General features: G+C 51.6%; 1 protein-coding gene across 1 annotated transcript; it reads left to right on the forward strand.

Annotated features, from left to right (window-relative positions):
• Positions 1-13,879: 13,879 nt before the first annotated feature.
• LOC149119117 (odorant-binding protein-like) lies at positions 13,880-15,959 on the forward strand. Its single transcript, XM_089325056.1, has 2 exons — positions 13,880-14,706; positions 14,851-15,959. Exons 1-2 carry the CDS (start codon positions 14,623-14,625, stop codon positions 14,992-14,994), a joined length of 228 nt encoding a protein of 75 aa, XP_089181182.1. The 5' UTR covers positions 13,880-14,622; the 3' UTR covers positions 14,995-15,959.
• Positions 15,960-17,507: the final 1,548 nt, after the last annotated feature.

Consider the following 17,507-nt stretch of genomic DNA (forward strand, 5'->3'; position numbering starts at 1 on the left):
GCAGCCATTGCAGACATTTGGGGAGTGAACCAGAAGATGGAAGACCTCTGTCTCTCTCTCTCATACCTCTCTGTAACTCTGCATCTCAAATAAACCTTTAAAAAAAGCAGCAATTTCAGTATATCACTAAGTTAGTTCAAACAAAAATCTTCTACTATTTTATTTAACAGAAATATCTATTTAGATACTCTGCTTATACAAACTGTAACCATGCAATATCCACTGGGAAAGTTAATAATTACTTTTCAGAAAGTGCTTGTCCAAGTATAAACACCTAGATTGGCTAGATTGTTTCTAATAATATATTCAAATTCACAGCATTTCCATTATGCATTAAGCACTAAACATTATTAGCAAACACACCCCCTCAACTTTTAGGGTCATGTACTTACATCATCAATGTCTTCATCATCATCTCCAATATCATCAAACTGGATTTCATCATCATCTCCAGGACCAAATGTATCGGTTTCATTGATTTTAGCTAAATAAATAATAAATGCATAAAAAACATTCATTACACAATTAAAATGTTATTAAAATGAGTAACCGCAAGAGTCTTATTATAGGCCAACCTTCCATTCAACCAAAGTTCTGCTATTAGGAGCAAAATATATTGCTTTAGAGCCGGCGCCGTGGCTCAATAGGCTAATCCTCCACCTTGCGGCGCCGGCACACCGGGTTCTAGTCCCGGTCGGGGCGCCGGATTCTGTCCCGGTTGCCCCTCTTCCAGGCCAGCTCTCTGCTATGGCCAGGGAGTGCAGTGGAGGATGGCCCAGGTGCTTGGGCCCTGCACCCCATGGGAGACCAGGAAAAGCACCTGGCTCCTGGCTCCTGCCAGGATCAGCGCGGTGCGCCGGCTGCAGCGGCGGCCATTGGAGGGTGAACCAGCGGCAAAGGAAGACCTTTCTCTCTCTGTCTCTCTCTCTCACTGTCCACTCTGCCTGTCAAAAAAAAATATATATATATTGCTTTATGAAGCTATATAAAGCAATCTAACAACAAAATCCCCCAGAAATTCATCTATTCCTAAGTCATTACAACAGAGAATATATGTGCTGCACTTTTGTTCAGTGCAACATAATTTTAATAACATTTTAAAAATTTAACAATTTTAAAAACATCAAATGAGTATGACTAAACAACATGTAGTCACATGAAGTATAAAACATCATGAGATTAAAACAACTAGTTCTACAACTACTGGAGAAACTTAGCAAACCAGAGCAAGATTTAGTCAAATCATGTTTATCATTTAAGAAATAACAGTGACGCATAGCTGGTGCTGTGGCATACTGGGCTAAGCATCTGCCTGCAGCGACACCATCCCATATGGGCACCAGTTCGAGTCCTGGCTACTCCATTTCTGATCTAGCTCTCTGCTCTGGCCTGGGAAAGCAGTTGGAGATGGCTCAAGTCCTTGGGCCCCTGCACCCACATGGGAGACCCAGAGGAAGCTCCTGGCTCCTGGCTTCAGATCAGAACAGCTCTGGCCATTGCGGCCAATTGGAGAGTGAATCAGTGGGTGGAGGACCTCTCTCTCTCTGTCTCATCTCTATGTCTCTCTGTAATTTTGTCTTTCAAATAAATAAATAAATCTTTTTAAAATAAATACATAATAAAAGAGAAAAGGAGGTGCTAGACTAATTCACAGACATCGGCACTTCCTCAAATGCAAAGAATTTCAATTGATTTTCAGATCTTTCTCTGTGTCTCTCCCTCTCACTGTCTGCAACTCTACCTCTCAGATAAATAAATAAAATCTTTTTAAGAAAATGAAAACTATGAGTCGGCTGAGAAATGTTAAATGGAAAAATGCTAATAATGTGTTACTTTGACAGACGTTTATACAAATCCAGGTTTCAAAGTTTTGCAAACTTACAAACTCACCAGAAAGTGTATATATTTAATGTCACAGACAACTCCATGAAAATTCCTTCAACTAAACACAAAGAATGAAAATATCTATGACATAGCCGGCACCGCGGCTCAGTAGACTAATCCTCCGCCTTGCGGCGCCGGCACACCGGGTTCTAGTCCCGGTCGGGGCGCTGGATTCTGTCCCGGTTGCCCCTCTTCCAGGCCAGCCCTCTGCTGTGGCCCGGGAGTGCAGTGGAGGATGGCCCAAGTGCTTGGGCCCTGCACCCCATGGGAGACCAGGAGAAGCACCTGGATCCTGGCTCCTGCCATCGGATCAGCGCGGTGCACCGGCCGCAGCAGCCATTGGAGGGTGAACCAACGGCAAAGGAAGACCTTTCTCTCTGTCTCTCTCTCACTGTCCACTCTGCCTGCCAAAATAAATAAATAAATAAATAAATAAATAAATAAATAAATAAATAAATAAAAGAAAAATAAAAAAAGAAAAAAAAGAAAATATCTATGACAGAGTAGATTAATAATAATAGACATTACCATGTTCAGGAAGCTCGCCATATGCCTTCAGACTTCTAGCTTCATCTGCGTTGTATTTTAAAATTACGTCTGCTTTGTTATCCTTAGAAATAAACAAACTTGTAAAACTCATAACACTGCACTGCTTTTCTTCCTTTACCCACCCGTACTCTAGTAAAAAATTCTAAAACAAATAGAAAAAAATATATAATTTTAAATAATTAAACATATAGGACATCTGAGCCGGCGCCGTGGCTCAATAGGCTAATCCTCCGCCTTGCGGCGCCGGCACACCGGGTTCTAGTCCCGGTCGGGGCGCCTGATTCTGTCCCGGTTGCCCCTCTTCCAGGCCAGCTCTCTGCTATGGCCAGGGAGTGCAGTGGAGGATGGCCCAGGTGCTTGGGCCCTGCACCCCATGGGAGACCAGGAAAAGCACCTGGATCCTGGCTCCTGCCATCGGATCAGCACGGTGCGCCGGCTGCAGCGGCGGCCATTGGAGGGTGAACCAACGGCAAAGGAAGACCTTTCTCGCTGTCTCTCTCTCTCACTGTCCACTCTGCCTGTCAAAAAAAAAAAAAGAAATATATAGGACATCTGTAATTTCATCTGAATAAAGTAGGACAGGGAAACAATCTTCTATTTTTCATAAATCACTAAAAACAAGCAGTAGTAACAAAACATCATAATGACATACAAAATATTCAGTTTCAAAAAACAACAAATTATGACTTAAGAACAGGTTTTTGGAAAACTAAAGAGGCTGGGACAACCCTCAAATCCTATAGGAAAACTAGATTGAGTTTCAGGTTCCTGGCTTTGGCTTATTCCAGCTTTGACTGCTCTGTGCATTCTGCGAAGTTTTTTTCTTTTTTTTAAAGATTTATTTTATTTATTTGAAAGACAGATATACAGAGAAAGAGGAGGAGACAGAGACGTCTTCCAATGTTGGTTCACTGTCCAGTTGGCTGCAACAGCCAGAGCTGCACCTGGCTCCTGGATCGTGGAGCTCTGGCTGTTGCAGCCAACTGGACAGTGAACCAACGGATGGAAGATGTCTCTTTCTCTGCTTCTCTCTGTAAATCTTTCAAATAAAGGCCTTTCTTTCTCACTCACTGCTTCTGTCTCGGGCTCTCTGTAACTCTGCCTTTCAAATAAATAAATAAATATTTAAAATAAATACATATATAAATAGAAACTGTATTGACCAAGTCTTCTTACAAAAAATAAAAACAAATACACGATTAATAAATTGTAGTAAAAACACTATAGTGTTAAACAAAATGCAAACAGCAGAATGGTTAAAAACACACTGGCCTAGAATTGCCCAACAATGTTAATTCTGTGTTTCCTAACAATTAATGACTTGCTATGGAGGCTGCAACATAAATTTAAACTTAGTTTTTACCTGATACTCTCGGAGACCAATCAAAATAATGTCTGAGGTATTTATCCAAACCTATGAAACAGATTTTACAGCATATTATTTTCATTTGAAGATGATTTTAATGTTAAATGAATCTTTCCACAAAACACATACTACAAAGGGTTTTCCAACAGTTCAGAAAGAAATTAAAAAAGAAATTCTGGTACCCAAAATATGAAATCCACACATAGGAAGTCTCTTCAAAAGTGTTCAAGTGAAATGGATACTATCATTAAACAATGTATACATTTCAAAAGGAATCTATAGGACTTCACATTCAAATTTCTCATACCATTTGCAGTTCTATTTAACTAAAATGTAACACATAAACTGAATGAATTACCCATCTCTTTTGTCACTTTTAAAACTAAAAAATTGTTTTTTTCACATTAACATTTAGTTGAATGTAGTACTGTAGAAATCATTTATCATTTCTATATTAACTATCCAGTAAACATTTACAGCTACAATATATAATTCTTTATACAAATAGAATCTTTTGAGAAGTTTAATTTGTGTTCTCAAATAAATAACTGTTTCGTTTTAAGTCTTTGGCAATTTACAAAATTGAACTGCTTGGCAAACAGTTGTATACCTGAAGTAAAGTAATTCTTTGCAGCAAATTTTATAATAAAAGAAATCTATACACCTACCTTCTTTCTCAATTTTCCTCTAATATGGCATAATCGCTTTACACCATCAAAGCACATTGCTTCTAATCGTCCATTTCCCAGCATTTTGATTACTTGTGCATACTCTGAGGAGAATAAAAGAGTTGCAAAAAATGTTCTTTGTTCTCATAAAAATCTCAGTGATTTTTTTCAAGATTTATTTATTGAAAAGTCAGACTTACAGAGACAGAGAGAAACAGAGCCAGACAGAAATACAGAGAGAATGCCCTTTTGTTGCTTTATTTCCCCAAGGGCCACAAAAAACTCTAGGCTGAGTCATTTTCTACTGCTTCTCTCAACCAACAACATCGGGCCCAATTTCAGTAGAAACAAGCCTAGGAATAAGCAATCTGATACAGTGGGCTGGGTTGCCTATATCACATGCCAAAGTCATCACCGCTCCAGTTCTGATGCAGCTTCCTGTTAATGTACCTGATGACCACACAGGAGAGCTAAATGGTGTTCTTGGCTGCAGGCTTCCACCTACCCAAGCCCTGGCTGTTATAACCACTTGTTGAAAGAAGTGGTGGTGGAAGATGTCCTTCTCCATGTCACCCTCTCTCTTTCTCTCTGTGTTTCAAAGAAATCTTTAAGAACATGAGTGCAACAACAAATGGTAGCTCTTTCTCTTTTTCTCAAAAAAAAGCCATTCTTTAAAAAAATCTGAGCCTGATTTAATTATTGCACATTTGTATATATGAATCTATTACCATACTATACCACAAAAATATGGGCAATTAAAACAATAATTTTAAAATAAAGAAAAAATAAAAATATGAATGATAGCACACAGCAATCTTCTAGAAATAATCAATAAACAAATAGAAGGGAAACAGATTACAAAATCCTCACAAGAGTAAAATTTCAGAACTCTATGACACAATATTGATGAATTTATAATTATATTTTCATTAATTTGAAAACCTAAATTGTGAAGTTTTCACATGTTAGCTGGTCACTTTTCCTGATTTCTGAGTTAACTGTCCAATGTGCATTTTTTTAAAGATTTTATTTATGGGGCCAGTGCTGTGGTGCAGTGGTTTAACACCCTGGCCTACAATACTAACATCCCATTTGAGCACCGGATTCTGTCCCGGTTGCCCCTCTTCCAGGCCAGCTCTCTGCTGTGGCCCGGGAGTGCAGTGGAGGATGGCCCAGGTCCTTGGGCCCTGCACCCCATGGGAGACCAGGAGAAGCACCTGGCTCCTGTCATCAGATCAACGCGGTGCGCTGGCCGCAGCAGCCATTGGAGGGTGAACCAATGGCAAAGGAGGACCTTTCTCTCTGTCTCTCTCTCTCACTGTCCACTCTGCCTGTCAAAAAATAAAATAAAAAAATAAATAAAATGAAGTAAAAGTAAGAAAAGAGAGAAGTGAGCTGGCTTCAAGACCATGTCCGCCCGGAGTCGCAGAAACAGGACGCACACACAAACCCGGCCTGTGATTGGCCCCCGGGTCTGAGACAGGGGGAAGCCATTGGCTGCCCGACGTGTCACCCAGGCGAGTCCAGCCCAGATGGAGGGCGAGGTCGGCGGCGAGGCTTCCGGGAGTTGTAGTCTCCCCGCTCCGCCCTGTCCAAGCCTACTGTGGCTGGACGGTGTGAAACCAGGACATTTGGCCCACAGATGATAAAAGCAAAATGATAATTTAGGTCAGGAAAATTAGATCAAGGAGCTTTATTTAAAAGAAAAGAGAGAAGAGAGCTGTGTGGAATCGCGGTTCAGCACCACTTCCGCCCCGAGCCGCTGAAACAGGAAGCACACGCCTGCCCAGCGTCTGATTGGTCCCCGCGTCTGAGACGGGGGGAGCCATTGGCTGTGAACTCGTCATTCTGCGCCCAGAACCCCACCCCCTGAGGCTCCACTGCCTGCTCTCGACTGGAAGGGGAACCTGTTCTGAGAGGAGGAGCGTGGTGGGGGCAAGAGGTGCGGAGTCACCCCACGGACGCCGGGAGGCGGGTGAGAGCAGTCCTGAGGTGGGCAGCCAGCAGACTCGTTTATTTCAGTTGCTACAGCTGCTTCTATGGCCAAGACAGCCCATCCAGTCAAGGGGCGGTCTAGGCCCTGACCAATCACAGCCTGTGGCCAGGCGGTTTCCAAAGCCATCCAATCACAGCCTGTGGCCAGGCAGGCTCTTGGTGCCAGGCAGGTTCTGAAACCATCCAGTCACTGCCTGCCATCACTCAGGCTCTGTTGTCATGTGGTTTCCTCTGTTGTCATGTGGTTTCAGAAGCCATCCAATCACGGCCTGGTGCCAGGCAATTTCTGTGGTCAGCGGCCATCTTGGCATGACCTTTTCTCCTCGGCGGCCATCTTGGCATGACCTTTTTCCCTCAGTGGCTATCTTGACAGGACCTCTTCACCTTAACGACCTTTTCACCTTACCCCTTGCCATAGTGCACAGGGAACCTGTCAGCCTGCGACCAGACACTCCCCCTTAGCTCTCATGCCTGGACATTGTGGTCCAGGATCCTTTCCGTCTGTGGCCAAACCTGGGAACCTTTCCATCTGCGGCAGGAATCTCACGTCCTTGGCTCACCTGCCTGCCCCTGAGGGGACCAGGAACCTGTCGGTCAGCAGCCAGAGCCCACCCCCTTAGTCTCCACTGAGTGGCCCTGACGGGACCGGGAACCTGTCAGCCTGCTGACAGAACCCCACGTCATTGGCTCCGCTGACTGCCCCTGACAGCATGGGAACCTGTCAGTGTGTGACCGGAAACCAACCGCCTTAGCTCCTCTGCCTGCCCCTGATGGAGGTGGAATCCGTCACTCTGCGGCCAGAACCCCACATGCTTGGTTCCACTGACTTCCCCCTAATGGACCCAGAACCTCTCAGCCTCTGGCCAGACCCCACCTCCTTGGCTCCCCTTCCTGCCCCTGATGGGACCGGGAATCTGTCAGTCTGCCGCCAAAACCCCACCCCTTACCTCCCCTGCCTGGCCGTTCTGGACCGGGAACCTGTCAGTCTGCCACCAGAACCCCACCTCCATGGCTTCCCTGACTGCCACTGACAGAACTGAAACCCTGTCAGTCTGCGTCCAGAACCCCGCCTCCTTAGCTCCCCTGCCTTTCCCTGATGGGACCAGGAACCTCTCAGTCTCTGAGCAGAACCCCACTCCATCTGCTCCCCTTCCTGGACATCCTGCACCGGGACCTGTCAGTCTGACTCCAGAACCCAAACTCCTTAGGCTCCCCTGCCTGCCCCTAACAGCACCGGGTCATGTCAGTGTGCGACCAGAGGCTCACCTGTCTGCCCCTGACTCGACCTGGAACCTGTCAGTCTGCGGCAGGAATCCCACGTCCTTAGCTCCCCTGCCTGCCCCTGACTGGACCAGGAACCTGTCAGTCTGCAGCCAAAGCCCCACCCAGCTTGGCTCCACTGAGTGCTCTTGACAGGACCGGGAACGTGTCAGTCTGTGGCCAGAACCCCACGTCCGTAGCAGACCGCCTGCCTTTGATAGACCTGGAACCTGCAGTCTGCAGAAAGAACCCCACCACCCTGCCTCCCTGTCCTACTCCACACGGACATGGAACCTGAAAGTCTGCCGCCAGAACCCCACATCCTTAGCTCCTTTGGCTGCCCCTGAGGGGACCAGGAGCCTGTCAGTCTGCATGCAGACTTCATGTCCTTAGCTCCCCTTATTGCCCCTGACTGGACCAGGAACCTGTCAGTGTGCAGCCAAACCCCACATCCTTAGCTCCACTGCCTACCCCTGTTGGAAATGGAACCCATGAGTCTGTGGCCAGAACCCCACCCACTTTGGCTCCCCTGCCTGCCCTTGACGGACTGGGAACCTGTCAGTTGCGGCCAGAACCCCATGTCCTTAGCTGCCCTTACTGCCCCTGACTGGACCGGGAACCTGTCAGTGTGCAGCCAGAACCCCACATCCTTAGCTCCACTGCCTGCCTCTGTTGGACCCAGTACCTGTAAGTCTGCGGCTAGAACCCCAGCTCCTGGGCTCATTTCCCGCCCCAGATGGACCCGGAATGTGTCAGTCTGCCACTAGAACCCTAACTTCTTTGCTCCCCTGACTTGCCCCTAACTGGAGCAGGAACCTGTCAGTCTGCAGCCAGAACCCCACCCTCTAGTCTCTGCTGAGTGCTCCTGACAGGACCGGGCACCAGTCAGTCTGCGGCCAAAACTCCACCCCCTTAGCTCCCTTGCCTGACCATACTGGACCAGGAATCTGTCAGTCTGTGGCCAGAACCACACGTAGCTAACTCCCCTTCCTGGCGTCACTGGACCGAAACGTGTCACTCTGAGGCCAGAACCACCCTCCTTGGCTCCCCTGACCGCCACTGATGGGACCGGGAACCCGTCAGTCTGCAGCCAGAACCCCAACCCTTGAGGCTCCAGTGAGTCCCCCTGATGGGACTGGGATCCTTTCAGTCTGCGGACAGAACTCCACCCCTTAGCTCCCAGGCCTGCCCCTGACTAGACCTGAACCTGTCAGTCTGTGGCCAGAACCAACCTCCTTGGCTCCCCTGACTGCCCGCGATGGGACCAGGAACCTGTCATGCTGCTGCCAGAACCTTAGCCAGAACGCCTTAGCTTCCCTGCCTGCCCCTGACTGGACCTGGAATCTGTCAGTCAGTCTGCGGAAGGAACCCCATGTCCTTAGCTCCCTGCCTACTCCTGATGGGACCAGAGACCTGTCGTCATTCTGTGGCCAGAACCCCACCTCCGTAGGCTACGCTGCCCGCCCCTGACTGGACCAGGAACTTGTGAGTCTGCAGCCAGAACCCCACCCCATCAGCACCCCTACCTACCCTTGATGGACCCGCAACTGTCACCTGTGGCCAGAACCCCGCCTCCTTAGGCTCCCCTGCCTACCTGTGACGGGACTCGGAACCTGTCAGTCTCGACCAGAGCCTAACCTGCGTGGCTCCCCTGACTTTCCCTGAGGGGGCCAGGAACCTGTCACTCTGTAGCCAGAACCCCACCTCATTGGGCTCCCCTGACAGCAACGGGAACCTGTCAGCCTGTGGCCAGATCCCCATGTCCTCAGCTCCCCTGCCTGCCCCTGATAGACCTGAACCTGTCAGTCTGTGGCCAGAACCAACCTCCTTGGCTCCCCTGACTGCCCGCGATGGGACCAGGAACCTGTCATGCTGCTGCCAGAACCTTAGCCAGAACGCCTTAGCTTCCCTGCCTGGCCATATGGACCGGGAACCTGTCCATGTGCGGCCAGAACCCCACATGCTTAGCTCCCCGGCTTGTCCCTGACTAGACAGGGAACTTGTATGTCTGTGGCAGGAACACCATCCTCTTACACCACCCTGCCTGCCCCTGACTGGAACCAGAGCCTGTCATTCTGCGGCCAGAACCCCACCTCCTTGGCTCCCCTGACTGCCTCTTTCTGGCCTGAGAACCTGACAGTCTAGGACTACAAGCCCACCTCTTGGATCCCCTGCCGGCCCTTGATGGAACTGGGAACCTGTCCGTCTGGGGCCAGAACCCCACCTCCTTGTCTCCCCTGCCTGCCGCTGATGGGACTGGTAGCTTGCCAGTCTAGGGCCAGAAACGCCGTCTTTGGCTCCCCTGCCTGCCCCTGACAGGACCGGGAACCTGTCAGTCTGCGGCAGGAACCCCAAGTCCTTAGCTCTCCTGCCTGCCCCTGACTGACCCAGAACCTGTCACTCTGCGACAGTTCCTGATCCAGTCAGGGGCACTCAGTGGATCCTAAGGGAGTGGTTTCTGGCTGCTGCAGACTGAGAGGTTCCCTATCCCATCAGGGACAGGCAGGGGTCTAAGGAGGTGTGGTTCTGGTCACAGTCTGACAGGTTCCTGGTCCTGTCATGGGCAGGCGAGGGAGCTCATGGTGTGGGGTTTGGGCCGCAGACCGACAGTTTCCCTGTCCAGTCAGGGGCAGGCAGGGAACCAAGACGTGGGTTTCTGGCCGCAGACCAACAGGTTCCCATTGTCATCGGTGGCAGGCAGGGGAGCTAAGCAGGTGCAGTTCTGGCGGCAGACTGACAGGTTCCTGTGCCCGTCAGGGGCGGGCAGGGGAGCCCAGGAGGTGGGGTTCTGGCGGGAGACTGGCAGGTTCCGGGTGCCGTTAGGGGCGTCAGGAGAGCTAAGGGGCTGGGTTTTGATAGCAAACTGACAGATTCCTGGTTCAGTCAGTGGACCCGCGAGGGAGCGAAGGGTGTGGGGTTCTGGCTGCAGACTGACAGGTTCCCTGTCCAGTCAGGGGTACTCAGTGGAGCTTAAGGGGGTGGGGTTATGGTGGCAGACTGACAGGTTCCTGGTCGTGAATGGATAGGCAGGGGAGTTAAGGCGGTGGAGTTCTGAACAGACTGAGGTTTCCTGGTCCCATCAGGGGCAGGCAGGGGAGCTGAGGATGTGGGGTTCTGGCCACAGACTGACGAGTTCACAGTCCTCTCAGGGGCATGCTGGGGAACTAACAAGGTGGGGTTCTATGTGCTGACTGACAGGTGTCCGGTCCTGTCAGGGGCACTCAGTGGAGCCTAAGAGGGTGGGGGTTCTGGCTGCAGACTGACAGTATGGACGGCCCAGTATGGACAGGCAGGGCAACTAAGGACCCTGGTTTCCTGCCGCAGCCTGACAGTTCCAAGTACCGTCAGGGGCATGTGGGAGCTGGCGAGTGGGGGGTTCTAGATGCTAGCTAACAGGTTCCTCATCCAGTCAGGGGCATTCAGTGGATCCTAAGGGAGTGGGTTTCTGGCTGCAGACCGAGAGGTTCCCCGTCCCATCAGGGGCAGGCAGGGGAGCTAAGGGGGTGGGGTCCTGGCGGCAGACTGACAGGTTCCCGGTGCAGTCGAGAGCAGGCAGTGGAGCCTCAGGGGGTGGGGTTCTGGGCGCAGAATGACGAGTTCACAGCCAATGGCTCCCCCCGTCTCAGACGCGGGGACCAATCAGACGCTGGGCGGGCGTGTGCTTCCTGTTTCAGCGGCTCGGGGCGGAAGTGGTTCTGAACCGCGATTCCACACAGCTCTCTTCTCTCTTTTCTTTTAAATAAAGCTCCTTGATCTAATTTTCCTGACCTAAATTATCATTTTTCTTTTATCATCTGTGGGCCGTATGTCCTGGTTTCACACCGTCCAGCCACAGTAGGCTTGGACAGGGCGGAGCGGGGAGACTACAACTCCCGGAAGCCTCGCCGCCGACCTCGCCCTCCGTCTGGGCTGGACTCGCCTGTGTGCGTCCTGTTTCTGCGACTCGGGGCGCACATGGTCTTGAACCCAGCTCACTTCTCTCTTTTCTTATTTTTACTTTATTTTATTTTTTTTATTTTATTTTTTGACAGGCAGAGTGGACAGTGAGAGAGAGACAGAGAGAAAGGTCTTCCTTTGCCGTTGGTTCACCCTCCAATGGCTGCTGCGGCCGGCGCACCGCGCTGATGCGATGGCAGGAGCCAGGTGCTTTTCCTGGTCTCCCATGGGGTGCAGGGCCCGACACTTGGGCCATCCTCCACTGCATTCCCTGGCCACAGCAGAAAGCTGGCCTGGATGAGGGGCAGCCGGGACAGAATCCGGCGCCCCGACCTGGACTAGAACCTGGTGTGCCGGCGCCGCTAGGCGGAGGATTAGCCTAGTGAGCTGCAGCGCCGGCCTATTACCTACATCTTTAGAATCCTACCTGGTAAAGGCAAAACAGAAGAAGAGGGCTGGTTGTTAACCATATCCGTAACTTACCTCCTGCCTTTTGTTCTTTGGCTGCAGGACACATTTCATGATTTTATTTTCATTTCATTCACACCACTTTTTTTAAAATTGACAATTGTCCCGGTTTATTTTAAATAAGCAGAAAATTCCAAATGGCCTTTAAGATGACTGTGGTTTGCTTTCATGCTTACTTATAGTTTCCACTAAAAAAGTACCAATCTCTGGCAGGAAAAACATGTCATCCTACCTGTAGATAAGGACAGCAGGAATAAGCCCAACATTTTTCTTTTTCCAAAGCTGTGACATAAGCCTGGGGCTGTGGTGTTAGCACGTTAAGCCTCTGCCTGTGGCGCCGGCATCCCGTATGGGCGCGGGTTCGAGTTCCAGCTGCTCCACTTCTGATCCAGCTTTCTGCTGTGGCCTTGGAAAGCAGTGGAAGATGGCCCAAGTCCTTGGGACCCTGCACCCGCGTGGGAAACTCAGAAGAAGCTCCTGGCTCCTGGCTTTGGATCAGTCCAGCTCTGGTGGTTGTGACCATCTGGGGAGTGAACCAGTGGATGGATGGAACCCCGCCCCCCCCCGTAACTCTGCCTCTCAAATCAATCAATCAATCTTATGTCCACAACAGCCAGGGCTGGGCTAGGCTGAAGCCAGGAGAGTGGAACTCCATTGGGGTCTTCCACGTGGGTGGCAGGGACCCAAGGACTTGGGCCACCACCTGCTGCCTTCCCAGGAGCGTTAGCAGAAGCTGGAATGGACGTGGAGGCGGGACTAGAACTGGCATCCTGAAACAGAATGTGGGTGTCCCCTGGGCACTCTGGCTTTGGCCTGGCCCAGCCCTGTATATTGTGTGCATTTGGGGGGTGGACCAGTAACCAGCAGAGAGCAGATTCCCCCCCACTCTGCTGTTGCTCTGCCTTTCAAGTAGATGAAGCCAAACATGCTTTTAAAAATTCATAGAGGCCGGCGCAGCGGCTCACTAGGCTAATCCTCCGCCTTGCGGCGCCGGCACACCGGGTTCTAGTCCCGGTCGGGGCGCCGGATTCTGCCCCGGTTGCCCCTCTTCCAGCCCGGCTCTCTGCTGTGGCCAGGGAGTGCAGTGGAGGATGGCCCAAGTGCTTGGCCCCTGCACCCCATGGGAGACCAGGAGAAGCACCTGGCTCCCGCCATCGGATTGGCACAGCTCCCGCCACGGCGGCCATCTTGGAAGGTAAACCAACGGCAAAAGGAAGACCTTTCTCTCTGTCTCTCTCTCTCACTGTCCACTCTGCCTGTCAAAAAAAAATTCATAGAGAATGGAATTTTGGTGCAAAAAAAGATTGAAGTCCATGTGTAGTTTTTTCACAATCCTTTTTCCATAAATTTTTTTGAAGGTCCCTTGAACTCAAACAAGTCTAGAAGCTAATACAACGGACACGTTACATCACCGTTCCCAGCCTTAGGGCCAGATTTGGAATATTACCTGTGCCCCAAACGAGGAGCTATAAAACAGCTTTACATATCGGGGAAGAAAGAGTGCAAATGTCGGGGCAGAGAGGAGGGATGAGGAGACAGAGGCGCGCACTCACGTCGCTCTTCTCGGTGCTTCTCAGTCGTCGCGAAGTACCGGCGCAGCTCCTCGGTGATCTCCATGTTGCTCAGGTCGCATTCCACCTCCGCATCCGACTCAGACTCCAGCTCCTCCTCCTCCTCCTCCTCCTCCTCCTCGGACACAGTCTGGTCTTTTCTCATGGACACCTGCATCCTACCGCTGCCATGTGGAAGCCGCCCGTACCTTTCACGAGGTGAGTAAGAGAATTTTTTTTTAGAATTTTTCCGAGGTGTTCTAGAATGTACCAGAACATCACCAAGTGAGTCTGGGGGGATTCTGGGATCCGGGTCTGAGTAGAAGTTTCCCGGCTGGGTGTGACGGGCGTCCTGGTGCCGGCCTGGCCCTGCGGACATTGACGTGACATCCCGCGCCCACCGGGGCTGCGGAAACTTCCAGCACGTCGGCAGAGGGTCTCAGACCTCCCAGGACGCTCGCTGGGTTCTCTGGAACATACTGGAACATTCTACAACATTCCAAGACCCCAAAGATACTCTCCAAGCGGTCCAGGGCTTCCTATGAACATTCTAGAAAATTCTACGTCATCCGCCAGTATTCCGGAACACTCCAAGACCAGGCGCTCTAGAATACTCTAAGGCCCCGAGGACGTGCGCCGGGCTCTCTGGGCGTGTTCTAGGACGTTCCGGAACATTCCACAGAATTCCTCGCGATTCCAAGGACATTCCCTGGGCATTCTAGAACATTCTGGAATCCTGGAAACACCCACCAGGGGTTCTGGAAAATTCCAAGGCCCAAGAACGCACGACAGACTCTCCCAGAATTCCCTGGGAGCACTGACCGTTCCGGAACGTCCCTGGTGTCCACCAGGATGTTTGCACAACCTTCGGCCCCACCAACTCCTCCCCCAGCCCTGGCAATAAATAGACGCCGGGTCCCCGCCGGCTCAGACGACGACGAAGACGATGGTGATGAAGATGACGGTGACGAAGGCTCTCCTCCTCGCCCTCACGGTGGGCGTGGCCTGTGCGGACGTCGACCCCGCCCAGGTATCATAAATTTGCATCATTAGTTCCCAGTATTAATTCTCGTCATGAATTCATATCATTTCTTCACATCATTACTTTGCATCACTAATTCGCGTTGTTTCTTCAGCCGTATCATTAATTCGCGTCATTTCTTCACCTCCCCAGCTCTCCGGGCCCTGGCGCACCTCCGCCATGGCCTCCGACAACCTGGAAATGATCCTGGAGGGTGGGCCATTCCGGATGCTGTTCCGCGAGATGGAGTGCAACGAGGAATGCAACGCCCTGAACGTCTTCTTCTACGTCAAGTGAGGGGCGGGGCCAGGGGAGACAAGCTGAGGCCAGAGACAGAGAGCCAGGGGGGAGCAATCGAGCCCAGAGAGCGGGGAAGACAGGTGCCGCCAAGCCCAATCGATCCCAGAGAGAGAGAGAGAGAGCAGGCCAGGGCGACCAGCCGAGCCCAGAGAGAGAGCAGACAGGAATAGTTGAGCCCAGAGTCAGAGAGCATGTGGGCTAGAGGGGAGTAATGGAGCTGAGAAAGAGCAGACAGGAGTAGTTGAGCCCAGAGTCAAAGAGCAAGCCAGGGGGGACCAGCCGAGCCCAGGGAGAGTGAGCAGACAGGAGTAGTTGAGCCCAGAGTCAGAGAGCATGTGGGCTAGAGGGGAGTAATGGAGCTGAGAGTGAGCAGACAGGACCAGCCGATCCCAGAGTCAAAGAGCAGTCCATGGTGGACCAGCTGAGCCCAGAGAGAGAAAGAGTAGACAGGAGCAGTTGAGCCCAGAGTCAGAGAACAGGTGGGCTAGAGGGGAGTAATGGAGCTGAGAGAGAGCAGACAGGACCAGCCGATCCCAGAGTCAAAGAGCAGGCCATGGTGGACCAGGCGAGCCCAGAGGGAGAGCAGACAGGAGCAGCCGATCCCAGAGTCAAAGAGCAGGCCATGGTGGACCAGGCGAGCCCAGAGGGAGAGCAGACAGGAGCAGTTGAGCCCACAGCGAGCGGCCATGTTCCCGGTCTCTCCTTCAGGAAGAACGAGGTATGCACCCCGCACACGGTTGTGGCCCAGAAGAACGCAGACGGCATCTACACCACTGACTGTGAGTACAGAGCATTTCGGAAAGTTCCAGACAATTCCAGATGACCCCAGGGACTGTCCGGTGTGTTCCAGAATGTTTGAGAATGTTCCCAGAAATGTTCCAGGATGCTGCAAATGTCCCAGAATGCTCCAGTTCCTCAATGTTCTAGAATGTTCCAGAATGCGCTAGAATGTCCCAGCATGCCCCGGCACATCCAGAACACCCACCTCTCTCCCTACAGTCGAGGGCCAGACCTCCTTCCAGTTCCACGAATTGGATCCCGTTAGGAAAATCGTCTTCATCAATAACATGGGGTCCAAAGGCAAGACCAGCCGCCTCAGCTTCCTTGTGGGTGAGCCCCCCTCACACACACATGTACACTGCCGGTGCCCGCTAGGGATACGCACCACGACCCGAGAGTCTGAGCCCGACTGTATATGGGGAAAGGGGGGCTGCATGGCCAGGCATATACAGTCGGTGCCCACTGGATAAAGCGAGTGTATACAGTCAGTGCCCACTAGACATGGTGGGCATATACAGTCGGTGCCCACTAACGCTAGCATATACAGTTGGCGCTCGCTAGATGGGGTGAGCGTATACAGTCACTAAAGCGAGTGTATGCAGTAGGCGCACACTAAAGCGAGCGTACTCAGTCGGCGCCCACTCTTGCCACAGTCAAATTGAATATCATAAATGAGGACCCACCAGAGGACTACGCGAGGCTCACGGAGCAGAATGGGATCCCGCGGAAGTACATCCGGCGTGTGGCCGACACAGGTGAGGCTTCGGCGGCTTCCGGGCTGACTTGGCGCTGACTCGGCGCTGACTCGGCTTTCCTCTCTCTCCAACAGACACCTGTCCACCCTGAGGACGCCTCCCTTGGAGAAGGTGCCAGAACGTTCTAGACCATTCCAGAACCGCCCCTGATCGCCTCACCATCTCCTCCCACCTGCGAATGCGCTAGCATGCTCCAGAACATTCTAGAACGTTCTGGATTGATCCAAGATGGTCTGGATTGTTCCAGAATTTCTAGAAAGCTCCGGAACATTCTAGAATCGGCCGTCCCCAGCTTTCTCTGCTTCCTGTTCATGGAATAAACTCATCCCAGGCACAGTCCCAGTCGTTTATTTTAAACGATTTTTATTGTTCCGTCAAAAGACAGAGCGAGCTGGTGGAGGAACCCAGGGGCTACCTCCGGGTCTCCCTGCACTGTCAGTCACCGTTCACTGACAAGGGGGTGGGCTCTGTCATCTGGTGGCTGTCAAACAGCCCTGAGTGACACTGGGGGGGTTCTCCCCGACTCCACTGGCAGCCAGTCACACTCCACCAGGATCCCAGGGCCACATCCGGGTCCCCATGGCCACATCCGGGTCTCCAGGGCAATATCTGGCTCCCCAGGGCTCCATTTGTGTCCGCAGTGACACATCCAGGTCCCCAGGAGCACATCCTGGTCCCCAGGGCCACATCCGGGTCTAAGTGCTCCATCCGGGTCTCTGGGCTCCATCTGGGTCCCTAGGGCTCCATCCGGGTCTCTGGGCTCCATCCGGGACTCCTGGCTCCATCCGAGTCTCTGGGCTCCATCGGGGTCTCTGGGCTCCATCTGTATCTCTGGGCTCCATCCGGGTCTCTGGGCTCAATCCAAGTCTCTGGGCTCCATCCGGGTCCCTAAGGAAACATCCGAGTCCCTAAGGCTCCATCCGGGTCTCTGTGCTCCTTCAGGGTCACTAAGGCTACATCCGGGTCCTTAAGGTT

The sequence above is a fragment of the Oryctolagus cuniculus genome, chromosome Y (assembly GCF_051225735.1).
Source record: "Oryctolagus cuniculus isolate XC-2025 breed Fujian yellow rabbit chromosome Y, ASM5122573v1, whole genome shotgun sequence".
In the NCBI taxonomy this organism is placed as follows: domain Eukaryota; kingdom Metazoa; phylum Chordata; class Mammalia; order Lagomorpha; family Leporidae; genus Oryctolagus; species Oryctolagus cuniculus.

Coding starts and splice junctions, on each gene's coding strand:
- LOC149119117 (XM_089325056.1), top strand. CDS start 14,623: ATGGTGATGAAGATGACGGTGACGAAGGCTCTCCTCCTCGCCCTCACG. Junction 14,707..14,850: donor CGGACGTCGACCCCGCCCAG/GTATCATAAATT, acceptor TCACCTCCCCAG/CTCTCCGGGCCCTGGCGCAC.